Source organism: Rosa rugosa, chromosome 2, assembly GCF_958449725.1.
Source record: "Rosa rugosa chromosome 2, drRosRugo1.1, whole genome shotgun sequence".
Taxonomy (NCBI): domain Eukaryota; kingdom Viridiplantae; phylum Streptophyta; class Magnoliopsida; order Rosales; family Rosaceae; genus Rosa; species Rosa rugosa.
The window spans coordinates 39,939,804-39,962,083 of record NC_084821.1 but is presented as its reverse complement, the minus strand read 5'-3'; the positions used below and the strand labels follow the sequence as shown (position 1 = coordinate 39,962,083).

The following is a 22,280-nucleotide window of genomic DNA, read 5'->3' as shown; positions in this document are numbered from 1 at the left end:
ATTCATGGAAGGGAAATCAATTCCCTTGTCTTTCCCGTGGGGAAGGGAAACTAAAGTTCCTGTCAGATTTCCTTTCCTGTGTTTGGTAAAACATCCAGGAAAGACCATTTGATTTCCCTTCCGATGTTTGGTTGGTGCAGAAAAGGAAAGTAAAAATATATCAATGTTTCAATAATACCCTTCTATTTTAAAATAGAAACAAATAGAAACACACCAAAGTAAACTAAGACAACCCAATTGTATAATGAACAAGATTAGAGAATTGGGGCCTGACCTTTGATTACTTGGGAGAGAGAAAGCTGATTGCAGAGGAAGAGTGAGCCGAATGAAAGCTGAAGAAGACGAAGAAACAAATCATATACCAATCACAAAAAAACATAGGTAATGGATTTATATATCATACATACCTGAATGAAAGTTGTTGTGCGAGACTAATGAGAGAGTGAAGATAATTCAGTTCGTCTCCTCTGATAAAGAACTTTTTGGAATGCTTGAGTGTGTAAGTGATGAAAGAGGTGCGAAATAGAGGGCGCGAAATTGACGCGCGAATGCGTGAGCATGAAAGAGGCTCAGAATTCGAAGACATTCCGATGGGTAAATTTGGCAATAGCGTATTTGGGCTGGGGTATTATTGTCCAAAATTTTTGTAATTAATGCTGGGAAATGGGATGGGAAAATCAATCCCATGGAGTTGGAGTGGAATGAGTTTACCCCCAACTTTCCCCTATGTCAGGAAAGCATTTCTGGACTTTGTGGTTACCAAACAAAGGAAATGAATAACTTTCCTTTCCCGAGCCCTCAAATCCGCGAACACACGAGGCCTTAGTTTTATGTACCTATGGAACTTAATTGAATGCTTTCCCTTTTCTATTCCTTGATTAACACAAGAAATACAGAGAAATTGAAGCAATAATAGTATTCAACTTCCCATTTTTCAGAGAAAACAAATTGTATTTCCCGATAAGAATGCCAAAGTTTGGACCTCTGTCAGGTTAGGTTCCCTAAGATGCTTGGTATTGTGTCTGGATCCTTGTGTACTCTCAGAGCAAGCGGATCATCTACTTAATCAGAAAATTAGTCCACTTGTGTACATAATCTCGGTTTCTCAGAGAGGACTTGGGATTCTTGGTAGCTTTGCTGAAATGAATGCATTCATACGTCAATTTGGTCAGTTCTCAGCATCCCGTTGACCTCTGTCTTGTTGTATCCTGCACTAATCTTTGCCTTTATGTAAACAGGTTGTGCAGTCCATTTGGCACATGAGTTATATAGTTTTATCTTCATGTAGGATGGCGCAGATTTTTAAGGGCCAGGAAACTTGACATTGAAATGTGGACCGATATGCTCCCGTGGAGGAAGGAAATTCTGAACTTTCCCTGTTGGTTAATTTGTAAGGAGTTTTTGCTGAAGGATGGATAACATTTCTACACTGACAGACATTGTAGAGCTGATACCAAGAAACTGATGATGCAAATGTGACAACGGTACACTAGTTTTGACTCGGTGTTTGAATGCCTTTGCCAGTTCTATTGCGGCAAAGAAGCACTTCGGTCATAGTACCAGTTTTCTGGTTGCACGTAGTTTTGCATATGTTAAGTGGTCATCTTTGTTGTCTTTCCTTTGTAACTTTTTCTTTTACTAGGTTCAAAACCTTATGCTTTGTTGGTCTTGAGGCGAGTTGAGAATTTGATGAAACTTGATAGACATGACGATGTTGAACACTGCATTTGGTCAACTTAGATAAACCAGCGCAGACTAGACCATATATGAAACGATAAGTTGGCTGTACACGGTGTTGTATCGGTCATCAATCTCATCTATTTATTCATGTAAACTATTAAGTTTTCACATTATAATCTTCATATTCAATGCTAGTAAAAAGGAATTGATGAGAATGATAATACAACCTCCTTTTTTTCCTCTTCTTTTGACAAAAATCTAAAATCATTTCTCACATATCATTTATTGAATTGGAAACACAAACCAAATGCATACAATCGTAGATATAAAAAAGGCCATACTGATAATGCACCAGATGATGGAGTGCAAGGAGTTAGAAAGTACCTAAACGTAGTAGTAAACCACAGAATAAGTAGCTAACATGGTGGAGCAATATCTAAAAATAGTAAAGGAGTAAGAAACCAACTTTAGGTACTAGGACAGTGTCCCTTACCCAGTAGCACCTCTACTAAGATTAGAATTTCTCAAGTCTGAACATGCATAGTTTACATATACGCACTACAAGCTTCATTTGAAAACAAGAACTTCAGCCTCTGAAGCAAAGACTAAGCCAACGTGGCAGGCAACCGCACCTGTTTTAAGTGGCGAACTATTGACATTGAGTTTTAATACTTCTAACTCTAAATTAGCTTCCATTAGATAAGAGATAATACAAGTTTTAGTTCTCACAGAAACCCTTTTCCTTGTGCACTCCAATAGTTATTCTACTGCAAGGTTCTCCTCTTGTGAGTTACGACTGATCTTCACTTGAAAGTTCTCCCTGTTGCAAATAAACAACAAATCTTGACTAAATCCTTTGCAATTTGCCCACCAAAAGAAAAGAAAATGCGTTTCAAAAAAGCATCAGTATAGATAGTTCTTAGACCCTGAAAGCAACAGTAAGACACTTCATCTTGTGCTTATATATACTGACCAAAACAGATCATTTCTGTCATCTAACTATCTATGTCTGAAGGTACAAAAAAGTTTGCATCAATTATGGAATTGGTTCATACCATCCTCATTGTGACATATATCTTCCTTCTACACTCTAATGTTCTGCTGCAAGGTCCTCCTTGTTCACTTGAGAATTTTCCCTGTTGCAAATAAATAACAGAACTTGATCACATCCTTTGCAATTCTTGCCCACCAAAAGAAAAGAAAATGAAAGCAAAAAAGGAATGGAGCAAATAGAGCAAACCAATTGGCTAGTTTTCCAATTTGCTAAAGTATATTCATTCAGCCAAGAGCCAACTTAAAATAGGCAGGAAATTCCAATACTAGAACTTGTAGGCTTATTAGAGCTGTATAAATAGCAAAGAGTTCACCATTGATAAAGGAGATCCAAACGATAAAGCTAAAAATGACTGTTGAGGCTTATTGGGCTCATGATTCTATTAAATTATCAACCAGTGATTCCGAACAGACAAAAAAGAATCAACTATTATCATATTGAGTTGTTAGCTCCTGGGAAAAACAAAAAGCATTCTTTACCTGTAAGATTGAGTATCCTTCTGATTAAGAAAATAAAAATAAAATTTAAAAAAAAAAATCATTATCCTACTGAATCCCAAAAAAGGCTAAACATAGGTTGATTTTTAGTACAGTTTAGGCCAGAACACTAGAGTCCGGGACAAGTCTTAAGAATAAGCCTTAGGAGCATATCAGCTTTTCCATTAGTTAGTTTCAAATAATTATTAGTCCTTCATTGCAACTAGCAACTGTTAACTATCCGTATGGCACCAAAATGGAAAGTAAACCGAACTTCTTTTATAACAAGCAAATAAACTATCTCACACACAGTTACCAGAAGCAAAAAGAAATGCATATGTAACCACAAAAAAATAAAAAACAATTCACATGTATATCATGTTTCTACATTCCCAAGGCCATACCACTAGGGAAGGACTAAACTACAATGCCCATAGAAGGCAGAACATTAGAATATAAAATCATCCTTTATTGGTCTAGATGAAGTTAAATGTAAGCTTTGAGAAAATTGAGACACAATCAAGCTAATAAAACCATCAAATGCATGCAAACGAGAGATTAATAAAGAATCTGTAAGCAGCAAAAAGGAAGGATCATAGGTTGCTTACAACAAGAAGGCACCAAGCATCTGTCCAGCGCTAGAAGCCATGTCCATATCATCATCATTGTCATCATCATATATGAGCTTTGAGGTATGAGGCAGGAATCTGATTTTTAAGGATAGTCTAATATTGTCTCTGACTTTGAATGTGAATGCTGCGAATTCAACACACCTAATCATCTTCTTCCTCTCATCCACTCCATTGGGGAGGAGTTTAGACATAAGAAGGCAGACAGCGTTATCTCCTAGGTGTACTAGCCGATAATTAGGTAATGAAAGATCACCAAGACGATCATCCTTGTATTCCATCAAGTATGGAGGCAGCTGCACACGACTGTAGTCTTGTGTGATGCTATCAAAGTCATATGAAATCAGATGCACTGATATATGCTGACCATCAGAGGGCTGGAATGTGAAAAGCACAAACTGTTTACCATCATTCACAACTACACTGGTGCCCTTAAAACAGAATGGGTCGAAAGAGAATTGGTCGGCTGACATTAGTCTTCTCCAGCCTTGCTCGGGGTCACTTGTGTCAAAGCGGAAGCTTGAACCACCATCAGAAACTAATATATTTGTGCCAGCAACTGCATAGTATACATCGAACTGACAAGCTGGGTTTGAGTGTGTAAAGGGATAACACAAATAAGTTCCGTGTGGAGGTGGTGCCAACTCAGACCAATCATTGCCGTCAAACATTTCAAAAGACGGTAATGATTTACCAAGAGCGTAGAGTTTGCCGTTCACCTCCACTAGCAAGGGTTGAATGTTCCCTTTCAACATCTTCGGGAGCGGCATGGGCACCTGAGTCTCCTCCGTAGTCTCAAAACAATATATCTTTCTGACCTCGTGATGCATAAAATACCCACTAGCTGGCTGGCCTCGACTCGGACAATGCAAATAAGCTGGTTTTGCGCCACCCCCAAGGAGAATTTTGGAGCCCCAAACGCCGCAACCCATAAAGCGGGGAAGACCATCACCGGAAAACTTAGTCACCAGCTGCAATTGCCGTGGAGAAGAACCAGCAGAAAACAATTGGTGCAAGTTGGCTGATAAAATGGTGTAGGACACCTTGCTGCCCTCTTCGTACTCACCGAAGCAGAGGTATAGAGAGCGATGATCGTCCGGAATGAAGGCTTTCTTTTCCTGGCGCAGAGTGCCCATCAATCGCTTCCCTGCAGCTACCAAGAGAGAGCCCTGAATAATCTCTTTTCTTCCTCTCTCCACCTTGTCTTCTTCATCCACATTCTTGGCACCCTTGCTCTTGCTCTTGCTCTTTATCAGGAATTTAGATCTATATGACATTCCTGCTGCTCTGCACTTTCTTTGCTGCTGCACTTATGTTCTGCACTAGTGCTTAAACCTGCAGCATCGGTTTTTTTTCTCCATGAAAGACTATAAAAGAGAGGACAGAGGACAAAGAAGGCTATAGATCCAATATACTCCAAAAACCCTGCAATCCCAAAAGTCAAAATAAGACAAGTTACAAATAAATCACATACATACACATAGCATTTATGTGTTTCCAATCAGCAAAAGAAAGTATAATATTCAGTTTGGAGCATAAAGTTTATGCTCTCCACTGGTACAATGAGAGTTCTTAAAAGATATTATTTCACACGCCATATTCTACCAATTTCTATGGTATGATTTATCGAAAAACATAACTTCATCAAATTGGCAATGTCATTGAGCACAATAAACTACAAACACCCATCAAGTAATTCTGTATTCGGTTGAAAATGAAAGATGCTTCTTGGTTCTACTTTCAAAACTAATTCTAGGCATGAACCATTAAACTGACTTTGGAACAAAGAAGTAAACTTCTAACACCCAAATTTTTGTTCTGAACACCCACATAGCACAGAACCGTAGAGGGAAGAAAACAGAGGTTTAGCTCTGAGTTAGACATAGATAAGTACCAAAGTGATTTCAGAAGATAAAAAGAAAAGGATATAGTGGAAAGTACTGAAGCTGAAATATGAGGCAGAATTTTTTTTGAGTCTGCAGGGTAATTAGAAGAGTTACCTTTACAGATTTTGGTTTGGCATTGGTTTGAAAAGCAGTACATATACATACAGACACAAAACTCTGATTTGCGATTTTCTAAATTATGAAATGATAGTATCCGCTGGTTGTATTCAATATATGATGCTTTTGCAGGTCAAATGGCTCATAGACATACCATGGAAATGAAAACATATATGCATCAGGTATTTCTTCAATTTCAGGCACAAATTTAACCTAAACATCACCAAGGTTTTGCACCAATTACCAGAAGACACCATATGAAGGGCTATCTTTGGTACTAATGGCTGGAAACAGATTTCTACCATACAGCCAAAAATTTAAATAATCTTGATTTCTTTCGTATTCATTATTTCACCCAAAAGCAATCAACCATTTAATTTTTTTTTTTGTTTTGAAATTGAGTCGGGTTTTAAGTAATATATGTCAGATATTATATATCATTTAATGACACTCCAGCGGACTAAGCTATGTTGAAGCTACTGTATTTCCAGGAATGCCTTCATACTATGGACAAAGGATAATACAATTCAGTCCATATACAATACGCACTATATAAAATCACTATTTCCCACCTAGAAACTTGATCAGATGTATCTGCAGCTATAGATTTGTATAAAATCATTTGTATATTGAACATGTATCATTGCAACACAGATAAATACTCAACATAATCAGAAAGTTCAATCAAAATGTTAAAGTCTTTCTCAGACTTGCATATACAAACCGAAACATTTATCCTAAAGATTTGTTTAACAGATACGAGAGAAGTTTCTTCTTTTTTTTTTTAATTATTAGAAGCTGTAGGAATCACTACAAAGCTAATTCTTGGATATCCACTTTATCAATAAGAAATTTATAAATCCCATATCAATATAACCTTCGACTCAATCATTGGACATTATTATCTCCATCAATCCAGCATGTTTTAATCCGATAAGAGAGTTCAAACAGAAGAGTAAGAGACTATCAAAGTATCAATAATCAGTACAAACATAAATCTTGAGTTTTCATGTCATTGAAGTCAAATTTTGAATTTGAGGAAGTAAAACTGAGCCCTAAATTACAATACTTTAGCTATTGAGAAATCATGTATGCATTTCTAACAATTCTTCCCGCAATTTTCATGAAACAATTAAATGAGTTATTGGGTTTAAAATTGGGATTGAATTAAAACTCATGGTGTGCCCTAAATCTTAATACCTGAGACGGATGAAGCCCTGGAGCTTCTGGAATCTTGTTGGTCTCCTTGTGTTTTTCTGCAAAGCCCAATCCAGTTGCAAAGTGTATGTGACACTATGAGAAGCCAAAACGGTGCTAAAGCACAAAGTTGAAAGCCTGAGAAATCGATTAAATATAATATCCGACGACCTGAAATAAATTGTGAATTAAACCATAAATCCACAAAAACCAACCCTTTAATCGATTAGGAAAAACTGGCAAAAAGCACGAATTGAAAAACAATTACCCAGATATTATCCATATACATCTTCCTCCTCCTCTTCCCGGACCCGTGTTCTCTCTCTCTCTCTCTCTCTCGCTCTATCACTCTCTGTCCAACTCAAGCAAAGAAGCAGAATCGCAAGTCATTCTTTTTCAAAAAATAAAAGTATCATTTATGAAGAATTTTTTTATTTTGAGAGACATCATTTATGAAGATGTGTTTTAATTTATATCATGGCCCAATGTGTTCGATCACGACTCAAATAAATCCCGACTCAAATAAATCCACGTAGTTTCTTTCAAAAAAAAAAAAATCTCACGCTTACTATTTAACATACGAAAAGTTTTAATTTAGGAAAATTGATTCAAATGGTACATGAATTATCCTATTTTATAAATTTCAGTACATCAAGTTTCAGAAATGTCATAACGGTACCTGAGATTCGTACCCGACCGAATATATGTACCTAAGGCCGTTAGCTTTGTTACGGAAGCTGGTAACAGGCATATTTTCATCATAAAATGACCAATTTACCCTGTATTCTTTTTTTTGCCCCCTCAGTTATTCTTTCTTAGTTCCTCTTTGCCTTCAACTAGGGCTTCCACTTGATTTGGTAATTACCAAACCGACCGAATACCAACCGATGTTTTAGGTTTGGTAAACCAATTTTTTCATAACCGAGACTGATAAAACCGAAATTGAAAATTACCAAAAAAATTGGTTTGATTTTAGTAAACACTGAATCTACCAATTATCTAAATATTAGCTTTATGTTTTAGAGAAACAGGAATGGAGAGAAAATCGTTGTGTATTCTCATTGATAATAGGGGTCTCTTTATATAGAAGATTACAATGCATAGAATCTGAATCATACAAGGAAAGGTAATCATACATTCAATAGGAATCTCTAGATTCTTCTAATTAAACCATATTACCACTATGTCAAGTAACTTAGAGTTTGGGCCAGACACAAAATAGGGATTTACTTGAACACTCCCCCTTGTGTCGCCCAAACGCGGTGCTTCTCTCATTGCCTAGCTAAAAACCTTGCCGAGTAACAAAAACTCAGTGAGACAAAAATAACCTCGGTCGAAGGGAAAAAAGAGTACAACATACCCTTCACGTTTTGAGACCATACATGTAGACATCTCCCCCTAATGTCTGCATCTCCCCCTGATGACAACGGTCATGAGAGTTCGGATAACTTTTGCAAACGATGCTACCAACATGTTCCTCGAAAGTGGAATTTAGGCAATGACTTAGTGAGCAAGCCTACCACACTGTACTCAGATTGAACCTAGTTCACTTTGATCTTGAGGAGAGTCTGTTGTTGCTGATTATCCTTGGTGTTGTCGCTTTTGATGTAGCCTTGCTTCATTTGTTCAAAACAATCAGCATTATCCTAAATGCTCGTAGGCTCATCTGTGGTAGACTTCAAACCACAATTTTTCGAACATGCGTAATTATGGATCCAATCCATATACATTCACGAACCACTTCGTGAAAAGCAATGATCTCTGCATTGTTCGAAGATATAGCGACTAGAGTCTGTTCCATAGAACTCCAAGATATCATGGTCTTTACTCATGGTGAACACTTAAGCAGTTTGGGAATGACCTTTGTGTGGGTCAGAGAGATACCCAATATCAGCAAAACATTTCAAAACGCTTATCATTTTGGGATGAGGATAGTGGACGCAGGCCAGTGTTGGCGGCGTTCCTGGTGTGTGATGGGTCTGAATCCATCATCTCTCTGTAGGGATAGAACAAGCCCATATCAATCATACATCTCAAGTACTGAAAGATATCTTTTCGTAACCGAGACTGATAAAACCGAAATCGAAAATTACCAAAAAAATTGGTTTGATTTTAGTAAACACTGAATCTACCGATTATCTAAATATTAGCTTTATATATTATAGTTTTCAATACTCATACATGTATATTAAGAAATAAATATAAAAAAATCTCATAATAGTATGAACATTACTACATTAATAGTACATGTACTTTAAGTAATATGGTCAAAGATTGTTAAATAACCTAGTTTTATTAAAAATTGTTAATACTTGATGTCATATGTATAAAAGAAAGCTATAATAAATAGAAAATTACAAGGTTTACGACTATAAAATTGAAAAATATAGTATTGTTCATTGTAATTTATATTACAAAAAATTAGTTGTTCTTAAGTTTGTAATACCGAATTTGGTAGATATGTCTAGAAACCGATAATTTTGATTGGTAATTGATAGCTCAGTTTTGAAATCGAAAGTTTTGGTTTTGAAGTTGGTAATACCTATAGCCAATTAAAATCGACCAAGTGACAGCCCTATCTTCAACTCTTCTCGTTTCGTCTCTATCTCTGACCATCTCTGGCGAAGATGGGTATGAATTAGTGCAGTTTTTGGATCAAGGAGTCAGAATGGCCGCCAGGTTTCACTCCAATTGCCCCAAGATCTGTCGCAAGTACTACCATCCTCCGGCGCCCAACCACCACGAAAACAAATACCACCACCATCACCACAACAACAACCACCAGCATAATGATCTGGGACCCAGAAATTTGCTCAGGGCACCCATGTTCTCTGCTCCTTAGCTTGCCGCTGCTTGACACATGACACATGCACTTTCCCGGCCACTACTACTCATCATCGTCCAAGCGATTTGCCTCAATTCTGGGTTAACGATTTGCCCTAATTCCCGGCCACTACTCGTCATACTCTTCATCATAGCAGTTAAAATTCATTGAAGAGAATTATATATGACATAACCCGACCCAGATTTCATCCTAAAACCTGAACTAAGCCTGCGGGGCCACCTTAGTGAAGTTTTACCGAAAAAAAGGCAGAACCTCCTCTAAAATGGACTACCCAAAGTTTACAAAACCTGGACATGAAACTCAACTGACCTCACAACCAAATAAATATTCCAAATATTTACATTCCAGGTATATTTTACATTCCAAGTACAATTTCACCTTAGCACAACGATAATATCCAAACACTCAAATATTAACATTTCTCCAATTTAAAGTGGTTATCAGAGCAGTACTACGAAATTAAGCCGATATCATACATCGGTAGGTTAAATGATAACCTACGGTTAAACGGAAGCGCTGGATCCTAGACCTCACTTTCCTGGACACGACCTCGATAAATCTAAAATCTGGGCATTTAGAAACCGAAAGGCCCAGCGAAAAGCATTTAAAAAAAATCATTAGTGTGAGTAAACAAAAATAAAGTAATTTACAAAAATAACTAGCTGAAATGCTTTCCCATTTTCTCATTCTTGAAATCTGGCATGCAATCCATTTTATGAAATATTCCAAATTCACTTCCTTTAAAATCAACCTTTCCGTGTAAAACATTCACTGACTAGAGGGTGCTGCTGACTAATCAACTTATGCCATCTGGAGGGGACTGCCGACCAGATGACGCATCAGAGGGGACTGCCGACTAGGATCTAGGAGGCCGTGGTTAGAGGAGACTGCCGACTAACCGCAGGTAGTTACAGGGGACTGCCGACTAACTACCTCATGCCATTTGGAGGGGACTGCCGAGCAGATGACGCACTGGAGGGGTTTGCCGACCGGAATATTGTCTGGAGGAAACTGTTGACCAGACTATTACCTGGAGGGGACTGCCGACCAGGTAACATGGGCATGCACCGATAATAGCTTTCTTACCAAATCATTCCTTTTAAAACTCTTTTCTTTCAAAACAAGAATCACATTTGCATAAAAATTTATTTCCACGTCACAAATCAATCTCATTCTCAAAAATCAATACTGCATGCATAATTTAATTAAAATCAAAAGTCCACTCACAGGTGAGCCTCGCAGCTATTCCTGCTGACTGTCGGGGTCCTCCTCGCTCAAGGGCTCAGTTCGTCCTGTACAATTTGGCAGCGTATAAATAAATAAAAAAGGGGAATAATTTAAAATCGACAATTTCTTTCTCGAACCTAACAACTCACTCACTCATCAATTCCCCTAAAATCCGACTCAAAATCCATTATTCTTAACGATTTGACTATTTCCAAAATCCTCTCTTAACAATTCACTAATTCTAGTTCTCAACAAAATTATACATATCCAATAATTCCAATCTCAAAAATCTTAAGCAACGTCTAAACATTGAAATTTCATGATAACAAGGGTAGTCAACGAATCCCAACACAAGGTATGATTAACAAATTGAAACTACGCATTTTTGGGTGGCTGCATGCGCCACCACGTGCCACCACTAGTGGCAACGCGTGGGTTTCACGTGCCACCGCACCAACACCCATATCCGACCAAGCATCAACCTCCACAACAAGCCCAACAACATTTATACCTGCAACAACAACCAATTCGAAGCAAATTGACCGGAAATCAACCTAAAAGCAAGGAACTCTGGAGCCACTGTTCACCTTTGATTTCTTTCTCCACTGGCCAAATCGAGCTGCAAAAAGGTTAGGAATGTGTTCAGCACCTCACCAGCAACCAAACCCACAAAAATTTCCTGTCGAAAACAGCCGGAAATCAGAAACCTAACCAAGAACACAAAAACCCGATCTGAAACTTGTCATTTCAATTCTCTCAAAACAAGGTTACCCAGAGATGGAAGAGGAGGAAGAGAGAAGTGTTTTATGGTCGGTGGCGTGTCCTGTGGTGGTCGGACGATGAAGGAATCGCCGGAAGTCGAAGCTCGGGTCCGTACGGCGTGTTCGGATAATTTTCTCTCTCCTCCCAAAAATGAAAACCCCTAAATAACCCCAAGCTAGGAATAGTATTTGGATCACAACTTTTCCGTCGTAACTCCGATTTAAGCAAACTACGTGTCTACAAACTCGGTTTGACGTGTTCTATAACATCCACAAGAAAAATTTCCAAATTATCGGGTCAAAGAAAAAGTCAACTCTTCGTCCACTAAAATGTAATACGTAAACCCCAGAAGTAACGTCTTTTACTAGCAGTAAATAGTAACAATTTAAGATTTTTGGGTACGGGGTATGACAATATAAGTCCCAGATCATATCAGACGACCCAGAACCCTCAAGAAATCTTCAGAACACGTGACCCATTTTGTCAACCCGGTGACCTGAGAAGACGACCCGATCAGAACTTTTCCGTCCGGCCACATCACGACGGCGCGCTAGTATCAATAGCTTCCTCTCCTTGTCGCCGATGTCTTTCTGAGGTCAGATCGTCCAGCCGGCAACTGTGGAAAGAAAATCAAAACCGGAAAGCTTCGTGTTTTTCCGGCTGTTCTTCGACCACTTCCGGCCACCATTTCGGATGCATGAGGTATGAAACTCGACCTCCTCATCACGCTCTACATGATGGTATCACTATTTCTTGAATTCGATTGAGTTTTAATGATTGGAAAATGGTGTTATCTGCTAGGTGTACCAGCCGATAATTGGGTAATGAAAAATCACCAAGACGATCACCTTTGCATTCCATTAAGTACGAAGGCAGCTGCACTTGAATGTAGTCTTGTGTAAATCTATTGAAGTCATATGAAATCAGATGCACTGATATGTGCTGACCATCGGAAGGTTGGAATGTGAAAAGCACAAATTGTTTACCGTCATTCACAACTAAACATGTGCCCTAAAAACAGAATTGCTCGACCGACATTAGTTTTCTCCAACCTTGGTTGGGGTCAGCTGTCTCAAAGCGAAAGCTTGAAGCACCATCAGAAACCAATATATTTGTGCCTGCAACTGCATAATATATATCGAATCGACAAGCTGGGTTTGTGTGTATAAATTAAGGGATAACAAAAATAGTATATGATTGGAGGTGGTGCCAGTTCAGACCAATCATTGCCATCAAACATCTCAAAAGAGGATAATGATGTACCGATAACGTATAATTTGTTGTCCACCTCCACCAACCGGGTTGGATGTTCCCATTCAGCATCTTCTTCGAGAGCGGCACTGGTACTTGAGTCTCTTCCGTAGTCTCAAAACAGTAGATCTTTCTGACTTGGTGATGCTTGAAACACCCAGTAATGGGGAGCCCTCGTGCCGGACTATGCAAATAACCCGGTTTTGCGCCACCCCTGAGAGAATTTTGGAGCCCCAAACGCCGCAACCCATATAACGGGGAAGACCATCGCCGGATAACTTAGTAACCAGCTGTAATTTCCGTGGAGAAGATGAAGCAGAAAACAGTTCGCGCAAGCTAGCTGAGTGATAGAATGGTGTAAGAGACCTTGTTGCCCTCTTCATAGTCACCGAAGCAGAGGTATAGAGAGCGATCATCGTCGAGAATGAAGGCCTTATTTTCCTGGTGCAGAGTGCTCGTCAATCACTTCCCTGCAGCCACCAAGAAAGAGCACTGAATAGTCTCTTTTCTCCCTTTTTCCACCTTGTCTTCTTCATCCACATCCCTGCTCTTGCTCTTGCTCTTTAACGAAAATTTAGATCTATAGGACATCTGCTGCTATGCACTTTCTTTTTTTCGGTTTGTAATTTCTTTGGCTTCCGCATTTCCAACTATATTAACATGTTTGGGGCTGGTGGGCCACTTACCCTGTTTTATCAAACAATTAGGTCTGGCCCAATGTGTTCATGACCCAAATAAAAGTTATGAAAGATATAGTGTGAAGTGAAGGTTTAGAATGAACCGGCTTGAGTGGGAATCTTACAAGTGTGGGGAAGCCAATATGGGCATGACCGCTAGAATGAATAGCTGCAATTTTCATTTACATTTGAAGATGGAATTGATTGGTATGTGCAAACATGGAATTATGAGGACCAATCTACTCTTTTTGGTCTTCAATTCTAAGCTTCTGAAATTACTTTGCTGTACTTTTTCATTTTCTTTCCCAGCATAACTAGTACTCATTACTTTGCTTTACTATCTTCATGTTTTGCTTTTGATATAGTTGGCTACTGAGATATTTTGCTGTAATTGTCATTTTGGGCATAGACTCGGGGCCATTTTTATTTCAAAGCTCAAAAAACCGTGTATGCTTTTATTTATTTCTGACCAATGTTGCCTGTTTTTCGTGTATTTTGCAAGTTGGAAGGTGATGGTAACAGTTTAACTGATTATTATTTTTTTTTTAAATTGGGATGTTAGATTTCGCGTGAAGCTTCAGTATTGTAATGGTTGCATCACAGAAACATTACAAGAACTGATTCCTGGAATGGCTGTTATGGCTTAGATTTTGAAATGGCTGTTCACAAATTCTTCAAATCACAGAGCTACCTAGCTTTAGTGAAAATGCTCAGTCATATTTACAAGAACAGATTGAGGGATTTAGCATCAGTGATGCACTACAAATAAAGAAGATTGAGAAAGAGACCAACCATGATGTGAAAGTGGTGGAGTACTTCTTCAAATAGAGATGCGAGTTTGCAGGAAGAAATAGCTAAGGTTGAAACTCGCTTTATTGGGTTCTATAAATGCGAAACAAACTGTTCCTTCTAACTTACATCATTCAAATTTATAGCTTTTTGTTTTGAACGTTTATCCTCTGTTTTGTTTTTGAAGGTGCTTGAATTTTTCCATTTTGCTTGCACATCTGAGGATATCAACAATCTTGCCCATGCATTAATGCTAGAAGGAGCCATGAACAATGTCGTACTCCCTTTCATAGATGATTTGATTCAGGCTCTATGTAATATGGCCAAGGACAATGCTCATATTCCTAGGGGGTCTCGTACAATGCTCATATTCAGGCTTCTTGCATGCACTGAAATTCCTTTAGACTTGGTTTAGGAAACCAGGTTTTCATTTCTATTGCCTGTACACTTCCTCTTTGACCTTTTTGTAGAGTTAACTTTTGTAAATCAACCATGCTTTTTTGTCATAATTTTCTTTGACTTGCATTTATACCTCTTAATGCATTTATTTGAATCTTTATCATCTTGTAGCCTGATGCACCAACTGTGGGGAAAGAAATGGCAACTTTTGCTGTGAGATTAGGAGAGAAAGGAAAGAGATCTCTTCGGTGGCAATAATGGGGAAATTTTTTGGTGCTGCTGGAAATTACAACACTCATCTTGTTGCATATCCTAATATTAATTGGCCCCGAGTTGCTTAAGAGTTTGTAGCATCTCTTGGATTGAATTTTAATCCCTATGTTACTTTAAGCAGGTGAGAGTCTTGATAATGTGACATTGAAAACATTGTTTTCCTTTTAAACAAGAGATCAAAATGACTATTTTGTGTTAAAAATTTGCTCAGATAACTAAGGACGGTGAGGTTGGTTCATCAACAATGCCTCAGAAAGTAAACCCTATTGATTATGAAAACAGCAAAGGCAATCTTGGTGTGGCTAATGCCAATCTTTATCACCCGAGCATGAAGTTGCCTATTTCATGTTTGCAGCTAAAAAGAACTTCAGTTTTCCTTTCAACTTGTTTCTGTTCCCTGCAAGTCCTTAAGGTTTTATAAGTTGCAAGAATAACACTCCAAAGGAATGTATCTGCCAACTTACTTCCATATAGCAATTTGTTATATATACCGGTTATGATTTGTTGGGAAATATGGTTTCTTTGACTGTTCTTGGAAATGATATCTTTACTATGTTTATGTACTTACAGCGAGACTTGATCGACTCATCTGTTTTGAGGAACATGGATTTAGGATTAAGGCATTCTGTTCTTGCCTACAAAAGCACACTTCAGGGAATATCAAAGCTTCAGGTATGCAGCACATACAATATATAACTTTGCATTAAATGAAGGTTGCTTGCTAGTATTCTTTGAGGTCAAAATTAGATACAAGCCAAAAAGAGAATACACTTTCTGCACTAGGATATATTTCTGATCTTTTTTGTTCCTCACTTTAGGTGAATGAAGAACGCATCAGTGCAGAGTTGGACCTCTCTCACCCATCTTTTTCTGGACCACTAGAGGCTGTATGTAACTTTCATCAGAGTTTTTGTGTATATTCTCTTTCGTTGTAGAATTAAAGTGTATTTACTGCCAAATATTTATGTGCTGCCAATTCATATATAGGCAATGAAAAATTTTAATCTTCCTGTGGACGATTTGAAGCAGCTGATGAACAGAGGAATACCAGTTGGCTCGGAAACTATAACAGATTTTATGTGTCTGCTGGACTTACACTACGAACCAAAGATTGAACTACTAGGGTATAGACCGTCCAACACTATTGGAGCAGCTGAAGCATTGGCAAGGAGAATAGACTCGGCCGTGAATGCAAATTTTAGGGAAAAGCAGTAGAAGTTCGTTCAAAATGTGATTGCAGAAAAGCAACTGGTTTTGGCTTGTAAGAGAATCATATTGGCTCAAATTTCAAGGCCCCTAAATTTTTCGTGATTAGCAAATGTCATAACCTATATTGGTAGCTATTGTTTTCTGCGAGGTCCACTGAATCTCTTCTGAGTTGGAATGGTGGCAGAGACCCTTGTTAGAAAATAATGATGTCCCTGTACATCAATGGCCATCTGCAGTCACATCATTTGTTGTTTCTCGTAATTCTGGAACTAGAGTTACGGACAAGGTTATTCCAAGACACGCGTGGGACCAGATCCCCTCCCTTTGTGTCAAGAGATGTAAATATAAGAAATTCCACTCAATGTGCTCCTTGAAAGTAGTCAGGTATGTCCTTTCTAGTTTCTACAATGTAGTATTATTGAATCAGAGGAATATGTTAGGTTTTTATTTTATTTATTTATTTATTTTACATACTGTTCAACTATGCTTATAACTGTGAATATAAAACTGTATTATGACTTCAATATTTGATTTGGCCCAGTGTATCAACTTTAACTTTGCATTTTCTTTGGTCTGTTCGTTTATATTATGTAGTTTCTACCTTCTTGTGATCACATATGCAATTACCACAAGAGTTACAATAAAACATGAATTTACTTTTTCAACTTCTTGTTAAACTTACTGTGAAATATGCTCCTGAATCAAGATCTGAGTTTTAGCCTTCTTAGTTATGCACTTCTGCTTTTACTTTCTTGTTCCAACAACCACTCAGATTTACTTGTATATATGTGCAGTCACTTAGTTCCTCCAAGAATGCAATCACCTACTCGACTTCTTAATTCTTATAACTATCATCTTGTCGATCATTTTGATTGTGTTGGTGGAGTTGAAGGGTAAGTTCCAAGTTCAATATTGTCTGTGAGTGTTGTTTGGCTCCAAAACCAATCTGGGTGCAAACTGTCTCTTTTGAGTGCACGAGCGTGCCAGCACCGTGGGGTGCAGTCTTCGGGGAGTCCCTTGACCTGACTTCTTGATCAAACGCTGTGGACGAGGAGAGCACCAACCTCGTCACAAGGTTCTTTTCTCTGCCTTCCGGAAAAGGACTTTTTGCCTTACGGGTAAGGGCTTTGGTTGTGGTCTCTTGCGTTCACCGAATCGATACTTAGTGTTGTAGACTAAGCAGAGCAATCACTGGGAAGTTGGGAGAAAGCACAGGGTTTGCTAAAGCGTGACTTTAGCTTCGCTGGGTTGCGAGGGCGCTACCCTTGCTTCGCTGGTTTGCAACTAGGTTGCAAGTAGGTTTGCTCCGGAGAGGCTTTGATAATCTGTTTGATTGATTGAAGAGTTGTGTGTAATTCGTCCTTGAAACTTGGTATTTATACCTAGGGTTTCGACTGTTCCTTGTCATAGAAGGATTATTGATTGAAGTTTCCTATTCAATCTCGGCTACTTGATTCCAATAAGGGCTCGTTTTCCTTATGGATCTTGGAATGGGTGAAGCTATAACCCAAACCCAAGTAGGCTTATTTTTGGGCCGCAGGTATCGGCCCACTGTGCTAAATCCCCTAAAAGGATCTTGCCAAAAATACTTTTGGGCTCAAACATTGCCCCCCAGGCCCCGAAATCAGGCCCGCAAAAATGTAACTGATTGAAGGGGACTTAAACGACTCGCTCGATGATCGAAACGAGACCATTAATGAAGCTCGCGTCCATTCGCTTTGCAAAACGTCTTTTCGTCGTATCGTTTCCCTCACAAAATCTCTTATTTAAATCCCGCAGCCACTTCGAACCTGTCACATCAGAAACTCTTCCAGTCTCCTAAACCCAGAAACCTTCTTATTCCCTACATCTTCTCACAGAAACCCAGAAATGACTCCGCCCAAGAAAATGATCATCGATCAGGAGGAGGAGATCAACGAGAAGGCCGCCCATACTTGGGGAACCAGCATCGGTGCCCGCTGTCGCATCCATACCAACGTCCAGAGACCTCTGCTTCTCAGACGCCCACACTGCGAGATTCCATCCCAGACGACGCTCTTGCCCTCTATGGTCTGCCCATTCGACGACCCATTCCGGTCCTCAGAAGAACGCCTGGAGATTTCACTAGCTGGGGCGCGCATCCGCACAGAGCCAAAATAGGGCATTAGCCCACCACCATCAACGCGGCGGAGCTCTCATGGTATCGCGAACCGCGAGCGCGAGATCTGGCTCGCTGGAACGCTGCAGGTATCACCCAAACCATCGATCTTTGTTTTTGCCTCCTGCGCGGCGGTAATCGCTCACCGCTGGCCGCCTTTCTTTGTTTCTGGAACACTGCCACCAACACTTTTGATTTTTGATTCGGCCAAATGAGCATCACTCTGCTAGACATCCTCGCCATCACTGGACTACCCATCGACGGCAAGCCCTACGTGCATGGCCAATTCGACTTCGTCACATTCACTTCGACAATGGCTCAAGCCGGTCGTAGCTCCCACAGTGGTTCCTACCCGCGGTGGCTGACCCATTACCGCAGAGAGCACAATGCGACCGGAGGAATTGCTTTCCTGGAGTACTGGCTCTGCAAATTCATCTTCTGCACCTCCGCTAACAAGCCCACTGGTCCTTGGACTGTCCTCGCCACGGCCCTCTACAACGGCCGCCGCGTTGGGCTCGGACAACCAGTGCTGGGTGCCCTCTATCGCACTCTATACCAGGCCACCATGCATCCTTTTGAGACTAGCATCTCAGGCCTTTTTTGGATCCTTGACTTCTGGATTCAAATTTACTTTCCATTTTTCCGACGCGACGACATTCCAGCGCTACCACCGGCTGACGCCCTTCTTGGTCAATGGCTCTGCCGCGAGGCAAGGTACATATCCCCACCTTACTCCGAATGTTTCACATATTTGTACCTCCTGCACGAGATGCCTTACTGCGACTTAGTGCTCAATAGAAGATTCCCGCCTCTGCTTGAACATGGGTTCCTTCCTGGGGACCCTAACTATAGTGATCGCGCGCGCTTGGCCTTTCACCGCGCGATCTCTTGCTCCGATATCAGGCTCGCCGCCGAGGAACTTAGCTACGAGCTTTACGCGCCCAACCATTTCACTCACCAGCTTGGCTTAATCCAGTTAGTGCCCTTCCCTCTCTATGATGCTTGGAACTACAACACTTCCTGGCGTAGAATTGGCCCCCCAACTGGGCCTCCGCCAGCTCAAAGCATGCTCGCGCTGGTCGATCTTCCTAACTGGGCCGACGAAATTGCTCCCGTCGATGGGTCCGCTGAGGAATATGAGCAATGGTGGTCAGAAGTTTCTGTTAACTGCTGGAGGCAGAGGGATGATGAGCTCTTTGCGACCCTCTTCCAGGATTTGAGGTATCCCTACGATGTTGATACTGAACTGTTTGCTCGCTTCCCTGAAGATGAGGCGCGTTCCCCGCTACCTGAACCGGCTCTGCGACCCGCGCGAGCCCCGCGCCTTGTTCAAGCCGGCATTGTAATACGCGAGCCCTCACAAGAGGTAATTGCCTTAGAATGTTCTTCATTTTCTTCTTTCGCTTTTACTTCCACTCTTTTCCCCTAACTCAAATTTTATTGCAGCAGGGACGTATGCTGCCTTCCGGCAGTCGCGCAGTGGATGCTTCTCCGGCCACTGGTCAGGCCGCGAAACAAAAAGCTATCGCGACGGAGCTTGAAGTTGAAGACTCTTCTTCTGATGACGACGACCCACAAACGGTAAGGAACTCCTCCTCTAAGGTCTCGACATTTTCTTTCAAAGTCTAATTTAACTCCTTCTGTTTCACCAGATTGCTGCCGCTCTGGCTCGAAAGCGCAGTCGCGCTGATCCTCGAACTAATCCGTGGGCAGAAGATGAACCAATCGTTGATCGATTGGTAATACATACTTAAAGCAAGCACTAAAACCTTTATCTCATTATTATGTCTAGACCTATAACGCTCCTCATTTGCAGGTTCGTCAAAGGTCCACAAGACGAGTTGGGGAAGGGTCGTCTGCTGCTAGCGAAGGAGCAATTTTTCAGCAAACCCAAGTGCCGCCTGATTCAACCAATACTCCGCCACCTCCAATCAACGCTGTGAGTGATTCGCAACTAGCCCTGGTGCCAGTACAGATTCTAGATGATAGCTCGCCTGAGGCTGAGGAAAGAGCGCCACCAACAGATACATCTCGCGAGCAGCCAACTGCAACCCTCATCCTGGAACAGGTAGCTCCTAATTCGGCCAATACTCTCGAGATTGCCCAAGAACAAGTGGCAACCGATGCTCCCCGCGAGTCACCTGTTGAAGAGGTATATTTCCTTATAACCATTTCCACTCTGACTCCCGTCTTACTCTTTTTTACATTCTAACACGTCTCCTTACGGTCAAAATGTCGCTCCCAATGAGGAAGTAGTTGTCGCTGCCGAGGAAGAGATAGCTGCCGAGAACCCTGCTGAACCGGATGGCGACAATATGGCTGATCAGGAACCTGCCCCCCATGTCCCCCAAGTGCTTGAAGCAGGAGAAGAAGTGAACCCTGAGCCAGTACCGGAGGCAGTCCCTGTTGCGGAGCCTCTTGAGGCTCCTGTCACGGTCGCTCCTAATCCACAGCCTGCGCCTCCTTCCAGACTAGAAAGGCTAGCTCGCGTGCTTGAAGTGACTCCACCTGGAGTTGTAGATAATGCTAGAGAGGGCCGTCGCCGTCTCCTGGGCCCTGACATTCTGACACCTGGTGCACCCACAAGAGCTTTAGAATACCTTCGAGTCCTCCTCCGCGAGCGTGCTATTACTGAAGCTCAGTTCCGCGAGATAGACAAATTGCTAGATGATCTCCCCAGATGGCTCAACGAGAAAGCTGCCGCGACGGCCTAGGCCAGGCAAGCCCAGATACAGTATCAGGCCCTCGCCCAACAGATGGACTCCTCACTCGACTTTTTGGGTGACCGGGGCCATCCTTATTCGAGACCTGAGGCTCGCAGAATCACCTTCGGTCCCAAATCCAAGACCTTCAGGCCCAACTAGCAGCTGTGACGGCCAGGCTTGCCCATGAGGAACCTCAACTAGAGCAACCCTTAGCCGCTTTTGAGACGCTGTCTCAGAATCTGGCCCAGGCTCGCGCGGTAGCCCTACAAGCAGAACGAGCCGCTGCTAACGCCAGCTTTCGTCTGGACGAACATTTTCTCCGCCTGATGCAGGCCGGGGACTTTAGGCCTCTAGTATTAGGCCCATTATTTTATATGAACAACATTAATATTATTATTATTCAGTAATTATTTAGCCCACTCTATTGGCCCAAATATTTCTTCTGATCCGTAAACACTTAATTCTAGCTTATCTTATCATTAACTGTTTCAAAAAGATAATCTCAAAAAGGGACGGTTACCTTGAAGACCGTTCCGTTTCCCACGCGCCTTCAATTTCCTTCATTTCCGAGATCATAGCATTCAATTTCATTGATAGCTCCATTGATGGCGTTGAACCTACTTCAACCGTCCATCAAAGGATTGAGGCCACTGAAGCAGGCCCTATAAATACCTATACTTGATGGAAGTGAGAATGCACGCAACCATGGCTTATCCAGAGATAACCTTGCAAGCCCTACTTCTTTTCCTTTCCTTTCTGAAATCTTCTTCTCACAACCTCGCTTTTAGCCTCTAGATCTTAGGCTTTATGGCTTAATCTCAATCCCTGGGTAGGCCTTATGGCCTAATCTCAGGTCCAGCCGCGTGTCTTTAGCCTCAGAAAGTCTGGATGGGATTCACCGGTTTCAGTTAGGCTAAAGAACACGCGGCGCTCCTAACGCGGGATACCACATTCTGGGGAGTCCTTC

General features: G+C 40.9%; 1 protein-coding gene and 1 pseudogene across 2 annotated transcripts; one reads left to right on the top strand and one right to left on the bottom strand.

Annotated features, from left to right (window-relative positions):
* Positions 1 to 2,006: 2,006 nt before the first annotated feature.
* LOC133733604 (uncharacterized) lies at positions 2,007 to 7,492 on the bottom strand. Of its 2 annotated transcripts, none has more exons than XM_062161241.1 (5): positions 7,308 to 7,492; positions 7,043 to 7,210; positions 3,819 to 5,264; positions 2,736 to 2,816; positions 2,007 to 2,500 (listed from the first exon to the last, which is right to left on the bottom strand). In XM_062161241.1, exons 3-4 carry the CDS (start codon positions 5,114 to 5,116, stop codon positions 2,771 to 2,773), a joined length of 1,344 nt encoding a protein of 447 aa, XP_062017225.1. In that variant the 5' UTR covers positions 5,117 to 5,264; positions 7,043 to 7,210; positions 7,308 to 7,492; the 3' UTR covers positions 2,007 to 2,500; positions 2,736 to 2,770. The 2 variants fall into 2 exon arrangements, with proteins under 2 accessions (XP_062017225.1, XP_062017226.1); XM_062161242.1 differs by having other exon boundaries at positions 7,043 to 7,177.
* Positions 7,493 to 14,470: 6,978 nt separating this feature from the next.
* Positions 14,471 to 16,477, top strand: LOC133730735 (uncharacterized; annotated as a pseudogene).
* Positions 16,478 to 22,280: the final 5,803 nt, after the last annotated feature.

Coding starts and splice junctions, on each gene's coding strand:
- LOC133733604 (XM_062161241.1), bottom strand. CDS start 5,116: ATGTCATATAGATCTAAATTCCTGATAAAGAGCAAGAGCAAGAGCAAG. Junction 2,817..3,818: donor ATGCTTGGTGCCTTCTTGTT/GTAAGCAACCTA, acceptor TATTTGCAACAG/GGAAAATTCTCAAGTGAACA.